This window comes from Gossypium hirsutum, chromosome A13 (genome assembly GCF_007990345.1).
Source record: "Gossypium hirsutum isolate 1008001.06 chromosome A13, Gossypium_hirsutum_v2.1, whole genome shotgun sequence".
NCBI lineage: Eukaryota > Viridiplantae > Streptophyta > Magnoliopsida > Malvales > Malvaceae > Gossypium > Gossypium hirsutum.
The window spans coordinates 94,134,259-94,152,385 of record NC_053436.1 but is presented as its reverse complement, the minus strand read 5'-3'; the positions used below and the strand labels follow the sequence as shown (position 1 = coordinate 94,152,385).

General features: G+C 33.8%; 2 protein-coding genes and 1 long non-coding RNA gene across 6 annotated transcripts; 2 read left to right on the top strand and 1 right to left on the bottom strand.

Annotated features, from left to right (window-relative positions):
* The first annotated feature begins 2,784 nt into the window (after positions 1–2,784).
* On the top strand, positions 2,785–4,656 carry LOC107895172 (upstream activation factor subunit UAF30). Of its 2 annotated transcripts, none has more exons than XM_016820430.2 (3): positions 2,785–3,003; positions 3,357–3,558; positions 4,306–4,656. In XM_016820430.2, the coding sequence occupies exons 2-3, from the start codon at positions 3,385–3,387 to the stop codon at positions 4,432–4,434; spliced, it is 303 nt and encodes a 100-aa protein (XP_016675919.1). In that variant the 5' UTR covers positions 2,785–3,003; positions 3,357–3,384; the 3' UTR covers positions 4,435–4,656. The 2 variants fall into 2 exon arrangements, with proteins under 2 accessions (XP_016675919.1, XP_016675918.1); XM_016820429.2 differs by having other exon boundaries at positions 2,818–3,075.
* Positions 4,657–4,963: 307 nt separating this feature from the next.
* Positions 4,964–7,737, bottom strand: LOC107895171 (GDSL esterase/lipase At4g26790). Of its 3 annotated transcripts, none has more exons than XM_016820428.2 (3): positions 6,865–7,671; positions 6,119–6,608; positions 4,964–5,281 (listed from the first exon to the last, which is right to left on the bottom strand). In XM_016820428.2, the coding sequence occupies exons 1-3, from the start codon at positions 7,228–7,230 to the stop codon at positions 5,088–5,090; spliced, it is 1,050 nt and encodes a 349-aa protein (XP_016675917.1). In that variant the 5' UTR covers positions 7,231–7,671; the 3' UTR covers positions 4,964–5,087. The 3 variants fall into 3 exon arrangements, with proteins under 3 accessions (XP_016675917.1, XP_040941231.1, XP_040941230.1); XM_041085297.1 differs by lacking the exon at positions 4,964–5,281 and adding an exon at positions 5,624–5,753 and having other exon boundaries at positions 6,865–7,737; XM_041085296.1 differs by lacking the exon at positions 4,964–5,281 and adding an exon at positions 5,624–5,748 and having other exon boundaries at positions 6,865–7,735.
* LOC121212479 (uncharacterized) lies at positions 6,496–7,248 on the top strand. Its single transcript, XR_005907719.1, has 2 exons — positions 6,496–6,633; positions 6,734–7,248. It is a non-coding gene; the product is annotated as an uncharacterized lncRNA (long non-coding RNA).
* Positions 7,738–18,127: the final 10,390 nt, after the last annotated feature.

The window sequence follows — 18,127 nt, the reverse complement described above, 5'->3', positions numbered from 1 at the left end:
CCTCGTAGTTTAAAAGTAGTTGTAGTTTATTTTCTTTACAACTTTTCATAACTTTCTTGTTTTTCTTCTTGAATCAGTTTTGATTCAATAACATGTTTATTTAATTAAAGTATTCAATTATATTTTCCTTTACATTCGTTTTATTTCTTTATTCCAATCGAGAGATTTGTTATTTCGTTCCTCGTTTTATATTCAATCTAAGATTATTCAAATCTCTTTTCTTCTCCAAATTGGTTGTATTTTTCATATGATTTATTCAATCGAAGTTAAGATTATGACAAACATGAGTGGCTAAATATCTTAGGGGAAATTAACAAGTGGATAAGGATGTGATTAACAGAGGATTTGGGGTTTTTCGAGAAGGATTAGTTGGTATGAATTATGTGTTTTTAAATTGTTAGGCTTGACAACCTTAACAAGTTATAATAAGCTAGAAGAGGTCAGAAGATAAGTCAAATTGAGTAAATTGTAATTATCGAAAGTAAGGTCGAGAAATAAGTGAATATCACCAACCAATCAATTAATTAATTAGAGGCTGAGAGGTAATAATTAGTTAATCGGTTATTAATCCATCTCAAAACCTTAATTTGAAGTTAGTTATAAACCCTGAAACAAGTTAATCTTCCAGATTGATTTATCAATTTAATTCATTTGTTTATTTTTATTTATTTATTTATTTTCGTTGTTTATTTATTTTTATTGTTCTTAATCTATTTTTATGGTTAATCGTATATAGGAAATAATTACCACTATTTAGGCTTATTATTGTTAAAAAACGTTTTCATTATTTATTTCATCCTCCTTTGGGTATGATCCCCAGAATACTTCTGGACCTTCTAGTATTTCGTTGTAAAATTATATTACAATTTGACCGGTGCACTTGCGGACACTGCCATTCTTAACTATTGTATTTTTGGTGTTATATTTATTCTGTAAACGGTAACTCATTTATAGGAGGTCAACACCCTGACATGACACTCTGTTAGTAGTTTTGATTTCAACTTCGAGAGTCCAATGTTCTATGTCGAGAACACTTACAGGGGCATGACATTAAGTTCCACTGGTGGACAATTCGCAGGTGGTTTTGGTTGTACCGACAACTATACAGGAATGAATGATGTACTCCCTACAACCTCCACCAGTGAAGGGACATCCAACCTTGGACATGCTAGAAGGGTTGAGATTAAAGAGGGCACTGAAACCAATAACGATCCAATCTAGGAGTCTGGGCTAGATGATTTGGAAAATGCATTATTTTCTGAACCAGAACCGGTTCCAATTGAACCAAAAGATGGAGGTTCAGGCGATGAAGGTTCAAATGAAACTGTCGAAGAAGATCTACGGTTCAGGGCATACTTACCTTCGACCCACATGCATAATATAGACCTCTCAGCAGAAGGTGGGTTGGTGTTTTCAGAACTCCCACACAAAATCGGACCATGCGAGTCCTTTGTTGGATGTTGATGATTTAGAAGTGGAAAATGAGTTCTCCTCTAAAGATGCTTTTGTCGTAGCAATGAAGCAATACAACATAAAGAATAGAGTAAACTTCTACGTTGTTAAATCCCGATTGGAGAAATTCGAGGCGAAATGTGCAATGTTAGATAGTAGATGTCCATGAAAAATCATGACTTCTATGAAGAAAAAGATGGGGTTATGGACTATCAAGAAATATATTGCTTCACATACGTGTGTTGTCACGGGTATTGCGTCAAGACTGTCTAATATATGTTTCCAGAATTTGATCTTCCACCTATTTATAAAAGAAAAACATACAAAATTTTAAATTTCAACATAACGATTTATTAATGAAATTAAATTAGATTAAAAATAATATAAATATTCTTTTTACCATTTGCAATTAGAAGGCTGAAATGTATTTGTCATCCAAATGAATAAGAGAATTGACCATTAAGAATTAAAAAAAAGGATTAAATTTCATAATACAGAATTAAATAAAAAAATCTTAAGACAATTTTTACAAAATTTGAAAGAATTGAAAGAAATTGAGAGTGAATTGAAAAAACAAAAAAGGAATTGAGGGGTTTTAAATATTTATTTTCTTTTTTATTTTTACTGTTGCGGGTGGGAAGTAGTCATTGGAATTCACTCGTTTGGGGTAGCCATTGGGAAAAATGCATCAAGTTGGAAGTGTTTTACTGACAGAGCATGAAAGCGTGTCTAACTGGTAGTGTTTTCCTGCAACATTCACTGAAAATGCGTTTAACTCAGCGTGTTTTCTTGCAAAGTATGCTAAAAACTCGTCCAACTTAGCGCGTTTTAAAAAATCGGCCTAATCCCAAAAATATTAAAAAAAGGGTCTAATATGATAAATATTCAAAAAAAGTGAAATTTTCTGACAATTCACCGTTTTTGTGGTTATGGTTTTTGTCTATAAAAATAATTGATTTTAATATTAAAGTAATTTTTTTTTAAAATTTCAATCTTTTAATTTCTTAACGAGGCAGCAGAAATTTTGTACTTTAACATCAACATAAAATTTAAAACTAATCAAAATTTTTAAAAGAGTGATGGTATTATGTATTTCATATAAATTCACAACATCAAAAGACAAATTAGTTAAAAAATTTAAAATATTTTTAGTTATAAATCAAAATCAAGTTGGTGACTTATTTAATTATAAAAATAGCATGAGGGTAGGGCTGTTTTTCTATATTAGCCTTGAAATTAAACAAATATAAAAGATAAGGAATTTATGAAAAAATTGCAAAAATATCAAAGGAATATATAAATTTGTAGAAAATTACCAAAAACTATTAAAAATAATAAAAATTACCAAAAATAAAAAAATAAAACACATATAAAATTTCTTTGCGATCAGACCTACGCCCAGTCTGGCCGTTAACACCTCTAGTTATTACATTCTGGTTTCATTATTACTACCCTTGCCGTTTTGAAGAACTCAAGCAACCATCAGTTCTTACTAAGAGCCCTTTACTCACGCTTTCGTTTCCCTCTCTCTCTCGTCTGCAAAACCTTGAGGTTTGGTATTCAGAACTGCTTCTCTTTACTATTTTAACCCCTGAACTTTGCCGCTATCCCGTTCCTCTTCAGGTAAACCAGCTGAACTATCTTCTAACAAAACTCTGTTAACTTTAGCAATTGACAACGAATGTAGAAGGTTACGAATTCGATAACCAAATGGCGCCAACTGTTCGATAAAATTCCCCAGAAGCTTAAGCTTGTACTGTTTTTTTTAGCAGCAAAAAACATTAATTTTTTTTCTTAAAATTCATTGGGTGTTGAAAATTTGTTGTTGTTGTTATTATTATTATTATTATTATTATTATTATTATTTTGTTAAGTGTTTGATGTATGGTTTTTTGGATATATAGCGAGGAAGAAGAGGAGGAGGTAGAAAAAATGCTGCCACAGAGACTGAAGAAGACAATCACTGATAACCCCAAAAAGCTTGCTAACTTGATTGACCTTGCAAATCTTCCTTCCCCAGTTAGAGAATTTGTGGGTCAGTCTCAGATTTCACGTTTGGGTTGCTTCTTTCGTGTTTGGTCTTATATCAAAGAGAACAATCTTCAGGTACTCTTAGGTCTCTCCTCTGTTCAATCAAATGTTTGTAAACGAATCTTGGAGAGGCTTTATTCACTTATATCTTTTTCCTATTGTTTTGCACTCCCTGGCGTTGCCTGTAGATTATTGAATAAATCTCATGGTCATTGATAGTCGTGTCTTCCAATTCGTTATTAGCATGTCAGAGTTGGATTGGTGAATTATTGTGATGTTTAAGTAGGGACAAATAGCGTCTTCGCCCCCATTAATATGAGCTTTCAAATGAGTATTTTATCTGTAGCAGGTGTTTATTATCAAACATTTGGCATCTTTATATCATTGTTTCCATGAATGATAATGTTTTACTACAATTTGTGAAGATGTGTGTTCATGATGACAATGATATCATCTCTCTACAAGTTTGCATTGTATGTCCCAGGAAATGTTAATCATGTCTTGGATCATTCATTTTATCATAGAAAGTTTGATGCTATAAGATGGAATTCATGGGCACTGCTGTTGTCACCACCACTTGCTCTAGAGTCTAGAGGCTCTTAAATGATTTTATTTGTTATTAAGGCTTTCTTATGTATGTTTAATTGTTTATCATGGCTGGCAATTCGGCACTGAGCTCATAAAGTTTGTAATTCTCATTTTATGGAATCATTCTCTACTTTTTGAACCTTATAGATTGATTTTGAACTTTTAGTCTTGATGCTCTGGTATATACACAAATTTACCCAAAGATCTCTCAGCATGTCACTTTTTCTTGATTAGGATCCAAACAACAAGAATCTTGTAAATTGTGATGAAAAATTGAGGAGTATTTTATTGGGCAAGCCTCAAGTTGAGCTGGCTGAACTTCCTGCACTTATCAAACTGCATTTTCCTAAAGTGCCAAAATAAGCCGAAGGATTCAAGTTGTGCTGCACCGAGTGTCTCCCATATCTTCATTGAAGATCTCTAGCTGCTTCATGTTCTTTTAAATCAGTTTATTATTATTATTTGTATATGCTGATATTTGATATTTTGGAGCAAATTTCTTATTAAAATTTAGGCTTTCCCTCTGAACGAAACCTTTTCTTTGAAGGATCTTAGTTTATAATGAAGAACCATTTTATTTGTTAATCTTATTTGAGTAGACAATGTCCATTTCTGTGGTGGGATCTCTTAGGAAGCTTTTCTGAATCTAACGGTTTTCTCTTCTTACAGTAATATCGTCTATTAGATTTTGAAATATTGAATGATTCTTTCTTTGAATTATTTTGCAAAACCACTTTTCCAAAATAAAAAAATTGCAGAACCTCTTACATCACAACAGAAATAGCTGTTTTCTCTTTGTTTTTTTTGGGGGGGGGGTGGGGAGGGGATAACTTGCTTGATTTGAAGTTTGATCTTGTTCTTATGTTTTCTCATCTAACATGCATTCTTCCAGTTGACTTATTGTTTTATATATTTTCCTTCATTGGATGTAGTTGAAAAGGCAATAGTAAATATAATGCCTACTAATACTAGTTCTACAACAATGAAGCAGCGCTTCTTTCTTTTACTTCTAGTAATTATCGGAACTCGGCTAGGGTAGTTTTGACCACATAATCAGCCAAAATGGCATTTGTTTTCTCTGTCGGGTGAAAGGCATCCCAGAATACATACTTATTGGCATCTGAACATGTAAATGGGTTCATGTTATCACACAGGTAACTCATTTCGAAGAATCCAGTCCCACAGCATGCTGTTTCTGCATCTTCAAATCCTGTAATGTAGAAAATTTATCAGAAATTTACCATAAGAGGAGAAGTATGTTAAAACACTTGCCTAATAACATCTGCATTCATACTGTGCGCACATAGGTTCAAGAACACATCCAAACACACACACACACACACACACACACACACACACACACACACACAGTTTGCTTGGCTTTGCCTGAAAAGGTTTGTTTTTATGGTGTTATGGCTCTTCATTCATTAGGTGGTATGATATTGCATGGTTTTATGCATGTTTTAAACAAAAAAGTTCATTGGATGAAACTAGTGAATGTGTTCTTGAGGCTTGCTCGAGGCAAATGACAACATGGGGGGCATGAAAGTACCTAGTTTCTGTCTGGTTTCATATACTTGTATCCATGATTGTGTTTTTGTATATCGGCCTTCTATGTCTTTGTCCATTCATGCTTGAAGTCAAAGGATCATCTCATGGCCGTAGAGTAAGCAACGTCTGTACTAAAGCGCATGCAAAATCATTTATATTACTGAATATCTTGGGTAGGAAGGAAGCCATAATCAGCGATAAGGAAAGGCTTGTAGATGCTAGGATTCCAAACAAGATTTGATATATGCTACCGTTTAAGGGAAGCTGAATGAAGTAACTGCGCTAGTTATGGGGTTCAACATGGTTAATTTTACTAGACTAGTTTTGCACATAATATCTGACCCATGTGGATGGCATAAAACAGTAGTTAACCGTTTGGACAAGTTAGGTGATTGGATTCAAGTAGTGGATGTGCTCTTATTCTAGGCATTCCTTTTCTTTATATATGACCTTAGTAACAGTAGTTAACTTTTGTAAACTATCGCTAATGGCTTACCAAAGTGACTTGGATTCCGAATCATTTCCATGAGCTTATCGTAGGGGCTTGACATAACCAGATGGATTCCACCAAGCTCCTGTTTCAACTCTGTGACTGCACCCTGTAACTTCTTGTTGAAATCTTTAGCCACATCATTATACTCATTGATACAGTCACTTCCAAAGAACATATTTGTTGTTCTTTCCAATGGTAAGCATCCCATTGGAGGAAGGCCGCCAATGACTACCTTCCGAGCTCCGAGCTTGTAAAGCTCTCTGATGAAATTGCTGGCAATTCCTATCAGAAAGCTCTGATACTCGTCAACTGAATACTCCGAAGATCTGGTAGGCAAAATGTAGTAGTTCTCTAAAAAGTCATTGGTTCCTATGCTTATTAGGTGCAATGATTCAGAAAAACGTTGATTAGCTTCATCTTTGCCTAGATGTTTTCTTAGCTTGTTCTGATATTCTTTGTAGTACTCCAGTTCCTTCCAAAATGGTATGACAGACTGCAAATTCAAGAAAATGGCTTTTGTAAGTTGTAATTGATGACCTGTTGTTTATAGTTGATTAAATCTACTGAGCTAGACTAAAATAACATGTTGAAACTGAAATCTTTTGTCATTTGTTGCAGGCAAGAATCAAAATGGAATTTAACAACATTCATGGAAAACCTGATGCAAACAAAAATTTATAACTCACTGCATGACTTCTGTTTCACATGGTAAGACGGTTAACTTATCACCAATCCGTAGCTCGACTTACTAGCACATCGGAAGTGGCATTGTCATAACCAGTCCCGGCTGAAGCAAAGGAAACTCCAGTGGCGAAATCTTCTATGTCATACTTCGGGTCCAGATATGCAGGTATGGCTGGCTTGATCCTGAGGGCTTCAGAAATGAAGTCTGTTGCAATCCTTCCATTAGAAAAACGTCCTGTTGGCTGACCACCATAGTAATCCCTACCATATGGCTCGAAGTTGCTCTTTAGAACTGTAGATACTTGGTTGTTGTTCCCTGGATCCACCGTAGAATCTCCGAAAACGATAATTGCAGGAACTGTTGCCCTTACTTTTGGTATTTGCATTAGGAGATTAACAAAAAAGAAGAGTGTAACAAGCTTGCATGCCATATTTCAGTTTCATTCCAACTTTCCTGGTTTGTATCATAAATAGCAAATAGGTGATTGGTAAAGCTTGTGTGAATGATTTTAATGATGGGAAGACCACTCCTACAATGTGGTATCCAGTAGTTTGAATACTAACATTTACAACCCTTTAATAGGCTGAGGCAGATGAAGTTTGTTGAGAGTTTTAATTGCTGAGAGTAGGTGAGAGGGCATTTGTCTTGAAGCCATTGGACATGAAAACAAAGTTTTGGGTATGGTGCGTGATTGGCTTGGATCAACGAGACTTGGCATATTCCTTGATATATTTAGTATATCAATGATAATGATGGGAGAGAAGCAATATTTCTTAAAGTGTAGATAAATGGTTTTAATTTGGAGTTGGTAGATTGACAATGTATCCAACTAGGAGGAGATGGAAATTAAAGTGAGCTTAAACTAAGATATTTTAAGAGCTTACCCTCAGTTTAGGAAATGCTAATGAAGTTTAATGTTTTTCTTTTTAAAGTAAATAAATAAAACCCTAGTAAGTATAGATACTTTTGGTTACATGTTGTGGAACTAAAAGGTGATTGTTTGGAGCTTTAATGGGCATGCATTAAAATATTCGATTTTCGACTTGGACTCCCTTTGCACTTTAAATTCGGTGGGTTTCAGTTAGGTGACAGCATTTATTTTTCACAGCATAAAACACACAAAACTCCATGCATACACGTTCTCGGGAATTTATCTCTTTTGTTTTGTGGAGATTGAAATTAAGAATTCTTTGTCGGGTGTGAATTAAATGTAATGAGAAACTAGGAGCCAAATGCATGATTGCTAACACCTTTGGTATAAACAAATAGAAATTTAGTTAGTTGGGTTGGAGTTTGAGACTAATTAAGTTGCTTGTAGTCTTTCTCTAATATAAACAACACAGCATTGAAGACCATTTCGCTTTGGGACATTGGATTGAGAATCACGAGTCATTTGTGACACGCACCACTGCTATATCTCTACTTTTTCCTCTTTGAAAAGGAAAATGGAGATGATTTTTTTTGTGAGTGTGGAGGGACGAGCTTAATAAATTCTGAAAACACTGCTGCATTCATTGGTCTTTCCCATAATAATGGGTTTAATAAATGCATGTTCCTGGCGGTGGCTGTCCCATTGAAACGAGCTGTTTCTTTGTGGGAAGTTCTAGAGACAACCCTAATTGCATCCTAAACCAGTTCCTGGGGTTACACCAGCCTAAGGTCTGTGTCTTTTTGTAATTTTTTTATTTTTATTTTTAAAAATTTATTTATTTATTTTTAAAATTTAGATTCACTTATTAACACTATTAAAATTATTTTATCAAATTCAAGTTTATTAAATACTAATTTTTAATTATATTACTATCAAGTGAGTTTTTTTTATTATTTCAAAATGTTGCATTCATAAATTTAACAAATTGAATCTGAATTTTAAATTTTAATTTTAAAAATTTAAGTTTCTTTCAAATTTGTAAAGAGTACAAAAATTTATAATATATTTTAACTTAAATCTAAATTTACACGTAAGATTGATCATGACTTTTTTTTAAAATAAAATATTTTTCCTATTCATTTAGACGAATCAATTTTAAATATCACAATATTTATGCTTTATTCAAGTTTACTGTACAGTTTTTCTCGATTAAATATTTTAACATTTTTCTATCTCATATTATTACTTAAACTATTGCTTTATTATAGTTTTTGGCCCCAAAAGTTAATGGTGTGAAAGGTGGTCCACTCAACTAATGAGAGCATGCCATGTATCAAGCATTGATTGATAATGTGGTTGTTGACCAAACAAAAAAAATTATAAAAATTAATTTTTAAAGAAATCTTAAAAAATTAATAAAATATAGAATGAGCTTACACAAGTGGTGGTTCATTAATATACAATTATTTGTTTAATTTCATTTTGAATTCGATTGATAATAATATAAAAATGTAAAATGTAGCAAAAATTATTCAAAATTACAAAAAAAAAATATTATTGAAAAATTAATTTTTTTAAAAAATATATCCTTTTAAAATTGAAATAGTACTAAAAAATGGATTTTTTTAAAGTATGTCCATGTTTGTTTTATGATTCAAGGTCGTGATTATCCTTCTAAAAAATATCATCTCCAAGGTTCAAACCCATGTCTCCTCTTGATATTTCTTTGTATTTTTTTTCATGACCATAAAGAAGACATTTCCTCTTGATATCTTTTTTTAATTTCACATTTATTTTTCTTTTCATTTAATTATCCAAACAAACCTAGTTATTTAATTGCCTTATTAAGGGTCTTAAAACCAACCATCTTCAATGACTTTTTTCCTTTTCCTTTTTTTTTTGTTACAAAAGAGGGCTAAAGTCTTGATCAAACTAAAGTAATAGTTCTCAGAAAATCAACCCTTTTCATATTCGCCTTCAGTAGGTGAATGGTGCTATGAGGAGGTTGGTTAAAAAGTAGAAGTTTTTCCTCCATCGGTAGACTCCTTGTAACACCCCTTCCCTAACCCGATCGTCGAGTTCGAATTACGGGATGCTACATTTGTAACCAAAGTAACTACAACAAGCTTCAATACAATTCAATCATTTTAACATGCTCATTAGTATAAAGCACAATTTCAATATGATACAAAAACAATTTATGTTCTTATACGAGCTTATGAAAGGTCTTTTACTAACCCAAGGTCGATTAAGGACTAAATTGTAAAGTTTTCAAAATTTACAAGTTGACGTTGCGACATCATTAGTCAACGAGTTACGTTATGACTTCAAACATCTCAACGTCATGACGTCATTCATTGTTGATCCATGTCACGACATTGGGGACTTGTAGTCGCAATGTCACCACTGTTTTGGCAAGAATCACTTTGGTACAAATTCAATACTTTCAATCAAACACAATTTTTTTTACAAACACATGCCTATACCAATTTCATCCATGCATCAAATTATCCTAAACCATACCAAGTTGAGTTTATAACACATTTAGAATCCCTACTCAATTGGCACCAAACACATGATCAAAACCTAACTCATTCAAGCTATTCACCAATCTTAATCTATCAAATTACCAACATATAAGGTCCATGTAAGCTTTAAAAATTGAGGATTCAAAAGACATTGATATGATCATATTAGACTTATATTAGACCATATATAAACTTAGCAAACAACATAGTCTTGTCCATTAACATAACATAAGCAGTCATAATTAAGGATGACCATTATAAAACACAATGATCCTATATACATGACACAACTTTAGGAACCAAATGAACATATTTCTATCGTTTCAATGATAGTGTGACATTTGCAAAGATTCGGCTTTGAGAGTTCCGCAAGTTGATGATCTACAAGTAGGAGAAACAACTAGAGTGAGCATTTAAATGCTTAATATGTTCAAATGGAATTAAAACACATACCTTGCTCATAGGTGAGCATGATATAACCACAAATTAGGCATACATTTAGCTAGCACATGACACTCTAAGTCACAACAAGGTATACAAAAAAATCATGAGTATTAATATGCATTAAACATGATAAAAGTAATATAAACATTACCAATTTACACCATTTCATATAGGTTTATCACCAATTTCTCTACTTTTATTAAGATCATTACCATTTCATATTACATCATCAATTTACAAGATCAAGCCATTTCAATTTGAATCACGAATCATAATAACACATTAAATTAGTTCACTTTTTTATTTTAAGATCCATTTTCAACATTTTTCCTAATGGAACCCTAGTAAAATAAACTCGGATACATGAGTGAACTACACCTCATTAGATAGCTTGTAAGAGCTTAACTATACTTCACGAAGGCACCAAAATGCAAAGCTCGTAAGAATCAAATGTATAAACATTTTTAATTACATCCCTCTACCACATCAAAGTCTCTGTAGGGAGAAATAATGCTTGATGATCCATAAAAAATGCAAGATCTCGATATATCCTGTCATAATGTAACACCCCTAACCCGTATTCGACGACGAAACAGGGGTACGGAGCATTATCAAACTTATAAGTCAAACAATTATACATCTCATGTACATTTATCATTCATATAAAAAACTATTCAAATACATTTATTCAGTCTCTAATATGAGCCCTCGAGGCCCTAAATAGACATTAGAAGTGGTTCGGGACTAAATCGAGTTCTCTACGAATTTTTAAGAAAACATGGAAAATTTTTCAAAGTGCAAGGGTCACACGCCCGTGTGGCCAGGGTACAGGTCTGTGTGGCTATGGGACACCCTATGTTTCAAGCCGTGTCTGACCTTGTGTAACTCACTGACTTGGGTCACACGACCACACCACACATCCGTGTGCCAGGTCGTGTACCCTTCAAAATGGCCTCACACGCCCGTGTGCCAAGCCGTGTGAAAACTGGAGGGTATATTAACTTGTGCCACATTGCCAAGCCACATGCCCGTGTGCTAGGTCGTGTGAAGCTATTGACTTGGTTTCAAAAGAAGTATCAAGGGACACACGGCCGTGTCACCTGGCCGTGTGTCACACACGGCTAAGACACACGCCCGTGTCTCTAGTCGTGTGGACAAAAATAGGCTGCTTTCGAAGCCATATTCCTCACCCACATTGGTACCAACCTGTAACACCCCTCGCCCGCATCCGACGCCAGGACGGGGTTCGAGGTGCTACCTGACTTTTACTAACACTTTCATACTAAACAGGGCCATGAAATCTCAAATAGTTAAAAACTTTTCTTTTCACATACAATCTGTCCCATATACGGGCTTGTGAGGCCCAAAACATACATCTGGAGTGGTTCGGGACCCAATCGAGAACTCATGAAAAACTTAAAAAAATCTCTTGCGTTAAGGCTTCACACGCCCATGTGCTCAGGCCGTGTGGCCAGAAATAGGCTAATTATTAAGCCTTTTATCACTCTCACACCATATGCATAGATACATACTTATCCAATAACATACAACGTGACATAAATGAGCTCTTAAACATCTACAAACATGTTATGCTAAGTTATTTTCTTATGCAATAAATATTATAGAATTTGCCCATATCATTACCACATACTAGACATAACTATCATTACATCACAAACCATTCATGAAGCATTATTAACTATTTACCAATCACTTAATCCTGCATTAGTTACTAGCTCATCAATGAATCTCAATTCAATCTCTAGGCATACATGTTGTAAGCCACATCACAAGAAATAATAACATAAATGCATAAGAATAATCATATGGGCCCATAACGATATTAGCCGACATAGGCCAATTTACATAACTAATACTACCTTAATAACAAGCCAATGCCTTTGGCTAAATCATAATATTACATACTCACATTAAAACCCTATACATGCCATAGACTCGAATCACTTGAGTTTACTTACTCTGATAACGTTAACTCGATAGGGTGATAATATCTCTGACGGCCTCCAACCCGAGCTAACCTGGAAACTCTAAAAAACATGGGGAAGAAGGGGGGTAAGCTTTCTCTTAGTAAGTTCATATGAAAACAATAAGCAACTCATTAACTTGTTTTATCAATGTTTACAACATATTCTCAAGTTCACTACAAGCTGTCTTCCTGAGCAACAGTCACTAAATTATTTATATCTGGAGCTACGAAACTCCAAATTAAGTTCTGTTAATTTTCCCTGAAACTAGACTTATTTTCCTTTCTTCCATAAAATTTCCAGAATTTTTGGTTAAGCCAAATAGTACAGTTTATTAGTTAAAGTCTCCCCTGTTTCAGGGTATGACCACTCTGACCCCTGTGCACTACAAACCGAATTTCTCCCTGTAAAAAATTCCAATGACCATGCCGTTTATTTCCATAAAAATAGACTCAATAAGAAATCTATGCATGTAAGGTATAACTCTTAGTAATTTTTGTACAATTTTTGGTGAATTTATAAAGTTAGAACAGGGGATCTCGAATTCATTCAGACCCTGTTTCACAAGAATTCAAATATCACACAATATGGAATTCTTTTTCTTCCTTGTTTCTTTCATGTAAAAATAGACTCATTGAGCTTTAATCCCATATTTTATTCTGCCTCTAACTCATTTTCCACTATTTTTAGTGTATTTTCAAAGTTACACTACTGCAGTAACTCAAATCTGTCAAGGCTAAATTACTCATTCATGATCATTGTTCACAAAATTAATACAACATCGTTTGTATAATCATCACCGAGACATTCATATCACATTTTCATTTACCATCTTACCATATTGTTGTTATGTCGAGTTTTCAACCCGAGGGTTAAGTACATACCTGTTCAAAGTATCCATTTCACAACATTTACCAATACGTCCCTTTCATCTCGAGTATTCCTCCATTTGAGTAGAATTTTACCCGTTGAACACATCGGAATATAATTCGGATACATGGAAAATTTGCACATAAGTGCCACATATGTAGCCAAGCTACCATGTAACCTGCCCATAAGTGAACTCGGACTCAACTCAACGAGCTCGGATGCCTAGTTACATCTCACGAACTCAGACTCAACTCAACGAGTTCGAACATTCGCATCCATAAGTGAACTCGGACTCAACTCAACGAGTTCGGATGCTCAACCATCCTAGTGACATGTCACTTGTATCCTAATCTATTCCTAAGGTTCAAACGGGATTTTCCTCGAACACATATCCTTGCCATCTTCCGTAAAATACCGAAACCAATACTCGGTAGCACTTTATATTTAACAGATAATACACATAACTTGCATTTTATTCGAAAATAACCACAAAGCATATATTTCATGATAAAAATTAGCATATCATATATTTAACATCAATAACTTAAAAATAACAATTATGCTACATTATTTACACATGAACTTACCTCGATACCACAAAGGTGAAAAGACATACTCGTCCATAAATCGATTTCTTTCCGTTCTAGGTCCAAATCTCAATTTTCATCATCTATAACATCACATTTAGCCTACCAATCAGTCACAATATTCATATGGGTCTAAAAATCATATTTTTACAAATTTTCATTTTGACCCCTAAACTTTTGCATATTTGCACTTTTTCCCCAATGTTCGTAAATTAATTTTTATCGCATTTCTTTACTCCTTGAGTCTAGATGAACCATTTTCATAACTATAGCAACTCATAATTTCAACTATTTTACACATTTACAACTCATTTTACAACTTAGCAATTTACCCCTTTTTAAGGTATTTTCATGCAATTTCTTTCACAAAAGTTGTTTATTAGACAACTAGGACTCATAATCTTCCATAAAAACACAGCAAACAACACATTTACTCTCATGGTAAAACCCTAGACTCTTCATCATTTTGCAAAATAATCCCCTCTTATGAAAGCTTATGCTTTAGGGGTTCCAAAAATACAAAAATCATCAAACAAAGACATTAAAATCACTTACAAGCAAGGGAAATATGTTGCTGAAATTTTCCAGCTTCAAAACCCTTTCTTTGCTGCATATTTCAGTGAAGGGGAAGAGAAAAATGATAGCTTTTTCTTTTTTTTTATTTGTTAATAATAAAACTATTTTGTCTAATTTTGACTTTTCAACTATTTTGTCTCCCATGGCCGCCATCACACTTTCAATGGCCTAATTTCACTTTAAAGACCTCCAATTTAAGATACAAGACAATTTAACACCTTTAGGTATTAAAACACAACTTTTACTTTTTACGCGATTTAGTCCTTTTTCGAAATTGGACTAGAAATCGCTAAAATTAATATACCAAAATTAACATGCACTTATAAATTCATATTATAACACATAAAATAATACTAAAATAATTTTCTCTGGCCTCGGAATAGTGGTCCCGAAACCACTGTTCCGACTAGGCCCAAAATCGGGCTGTTACATTTCTTCCCCCTTTAGGGATTTTCGTCCCCGAAAATCTTACCAGAAAAAGTTGTTCTCTACTTTCATGAGTCACTTATATCGTTTTCTCACAACTTACAAAACAACTCCGCACAAGCTCATACTCAAGATTTCCTATAGCTTTTCCATAGTTGAGGTATAAACCTTAGAGCTCAATTTGAAACACTGGAGACTGACATTCTTGGAACTATAAACTCAGAAACATACAACTCAGTCACATCTGTTGAATAATATATCTATACATACTAAAATAATCATGCAGACTTCCATCATCAATCTTTCACAATTCAACTTGCATCTCTCCTTTTTCTTGGAAATGAGAGACATCCCGATACGAAATTCATAACAGTCCTTTCTCATTTTCTTCCCACTGTCATCACTGACAATAATAATCTCGAATACATTTGATATTCGGCTTTACCCTATAGACAATTCGACATCCTTTGAACGAATAAACAAGATACTGCTGTGAACTCTGTACTCAATTCTTTGTATACCCAGAGTTTCTCAGTACTGAAATCTTACTCTGAATTAATAGTAATAGAAACCATAAATCAAATCCTCCCTGCAATTCCAAATTAAAAGTCGAATCATGTTGTACTTGTTTAATTTACCACTTATAGCCACATTTATATACTCTGATCATCAACTGTTTAGAAACTTTACTAACATGAATCAAATGATTCCAACTTCATAGATGTGGTCTTTTTATTAATCAGGATAACTATACTTATAACATCTCTCGAACAAGAGAAATCCAACTAATATGTTTCCATAACATACTTTCAAGAATAAAACCCCATCATTTCTGACTGTACGACTACTTACCAAAGAACACGTAACGGTATTCTCGAACCAGAGAATAAACTTAAATGCACATAACTCAGATTTACCTTTGTAGAATAACCATTCTTTACCCCAGAAGTTTTAAAGAAATCTCGACACTGAAATCCCCACACTTCTATGGTCGAGCCAGAAGCTTAATCATAACAGATTCTAATATCACAAGTCAAAGATTACTCGTAAAGATAAGCCAAGCTTGATAATTCTTGAAACAAGAACGAGAGAAAAGCCAATATAAGAAATTCCAAGATATAAAGACTACACCAGAAATCCGAGAATATAATCCAGAAGAAAATAATAAATATGATCTGAAAAATCCCTCAGAGAAAACCAGAAGGAAACTACTGTCTGTACACTTTAGAATTTCTCATAATAGAGATAATATAATTCTCGCATATATAAACCATAATCAATAGAACATCAGAATAATCTCACATAGATTTTTTTTTTACTATCAACTTCATTCCAATATATCAGAATAGAAATCTGAAGAGATGAGGAAAATGTCAATTATAACTAACTGGACCAATAGAGCTTTTCATCTAATATCACAGTCACTAGCATCCTCGTATGATAGAATTTCCATTCGAAAGGGATAACCATACGTATTCCCCAGAATTGAGGAAAACATAGAATACTCAGAAGAGAAAGATAGCCATCACTTTTATTTGATTGAATCCGACATACTCAAACATCAGTGCAAGTCTGACATTATTCCTCTAACTAATTCTGTCTTCACTAATCCCATACTATTCCATTATTATACTTTTTAGTTTCACTTTTGCAAGCTTATGCAACATATCTCTCGAGAATCTCATCGTATAACTCTATTCTGGTAAGGGGGCGAAGATTGTAAAGCCTCTAAACTTTTGACTCTCAAGCAAATACATATTCAACAACAATATAGCTTTACGCATATTGATTCAAACATTTCAAATTTCCAACTTGTTATGAACACATTTTCACATATCTCAGTAATACATGCAACTTTATTTCGTGCGAATATTAGCTAAACATAATTGAATTTATCATAACTCAAACTTTCATTTCTTTTTTTTCAAATGACCCTTAATGTTTTATCAAATTCCCATATTTAGTCTTAATCACTTGCCAATATTTATCAAATTGGAGAACGTCTTATGGTTTTGAGTACATCGTTTACTTGATGCCATAGTTCAACTATGGTCTTGTACTAGCTCTCATCTATCTGTATCGATGCTGTGTCCCAGACAAGTCTTACACTGACACATGTAACCGTGCTGACGCATGTCCCAGACATGTCTTACATTAGCACATCTCGTAGCCGACGCATGTCCCAGACATGTCTGACATTGGCTAACATCTCGAGGCCGATGCATGTCCCAGACATGTCTTACACTGGCTCTCATACTGTGGCTGATGCATGTCCCAGACATGTCTTACACTAGCCCTCGTCTCAATACCGATGCCATGTCCCATACATGGTCTTACACTGGTACACAAATCTCATGTATTGCCATGGTCCAACCTGTAATACCCCTACCCGTATTCATTGCCGGAATAGGGTACGAGGCATTACCGGACTTTACGAATTAATTTTTTTTTTCAATTCAACATATTTTCATGATAGATTCATGCATTTATATAAGATAACGTCATCACATATCTATAACCAGGTTTGTTAACCATACTAATGGCTAACTTTACATTCATTTCACGTTAACATTTACTTTGTTAGCTTATACATGCCATTGATTTCCAAAATAAAGTTTCTTTATATACCGAAATCCTGAGGTTGACAGTGTGATGTGTCTCCGACCAAATCTGACCTCCGAGCTCTTAACACTACAAAACAGGGAAAAAGGAAACGGGGTAAGCACTTTGTGCTTAGTAAGCTCATGTAACAAGAATTATACTTACCTAATATTTTCAATACAATATAATAAACATTCATATATCCATTCAATGCATTATTACCCTAACATGCACAAACTCAACATTCAAGTTAGTACAATAATTTCCATGTATCAATAATATATATATACCATGATTGATGTACTCATCAATACCATGATTTTCATTCCCTTATTATTTTTCATATTTATCCCGTTGAATTTATCGGAATTTCGATGGATTTTCAGAGGTACACTTTTAGTGTACAATTCTGGGTCCGTCAATTCATATTCATGTGCGC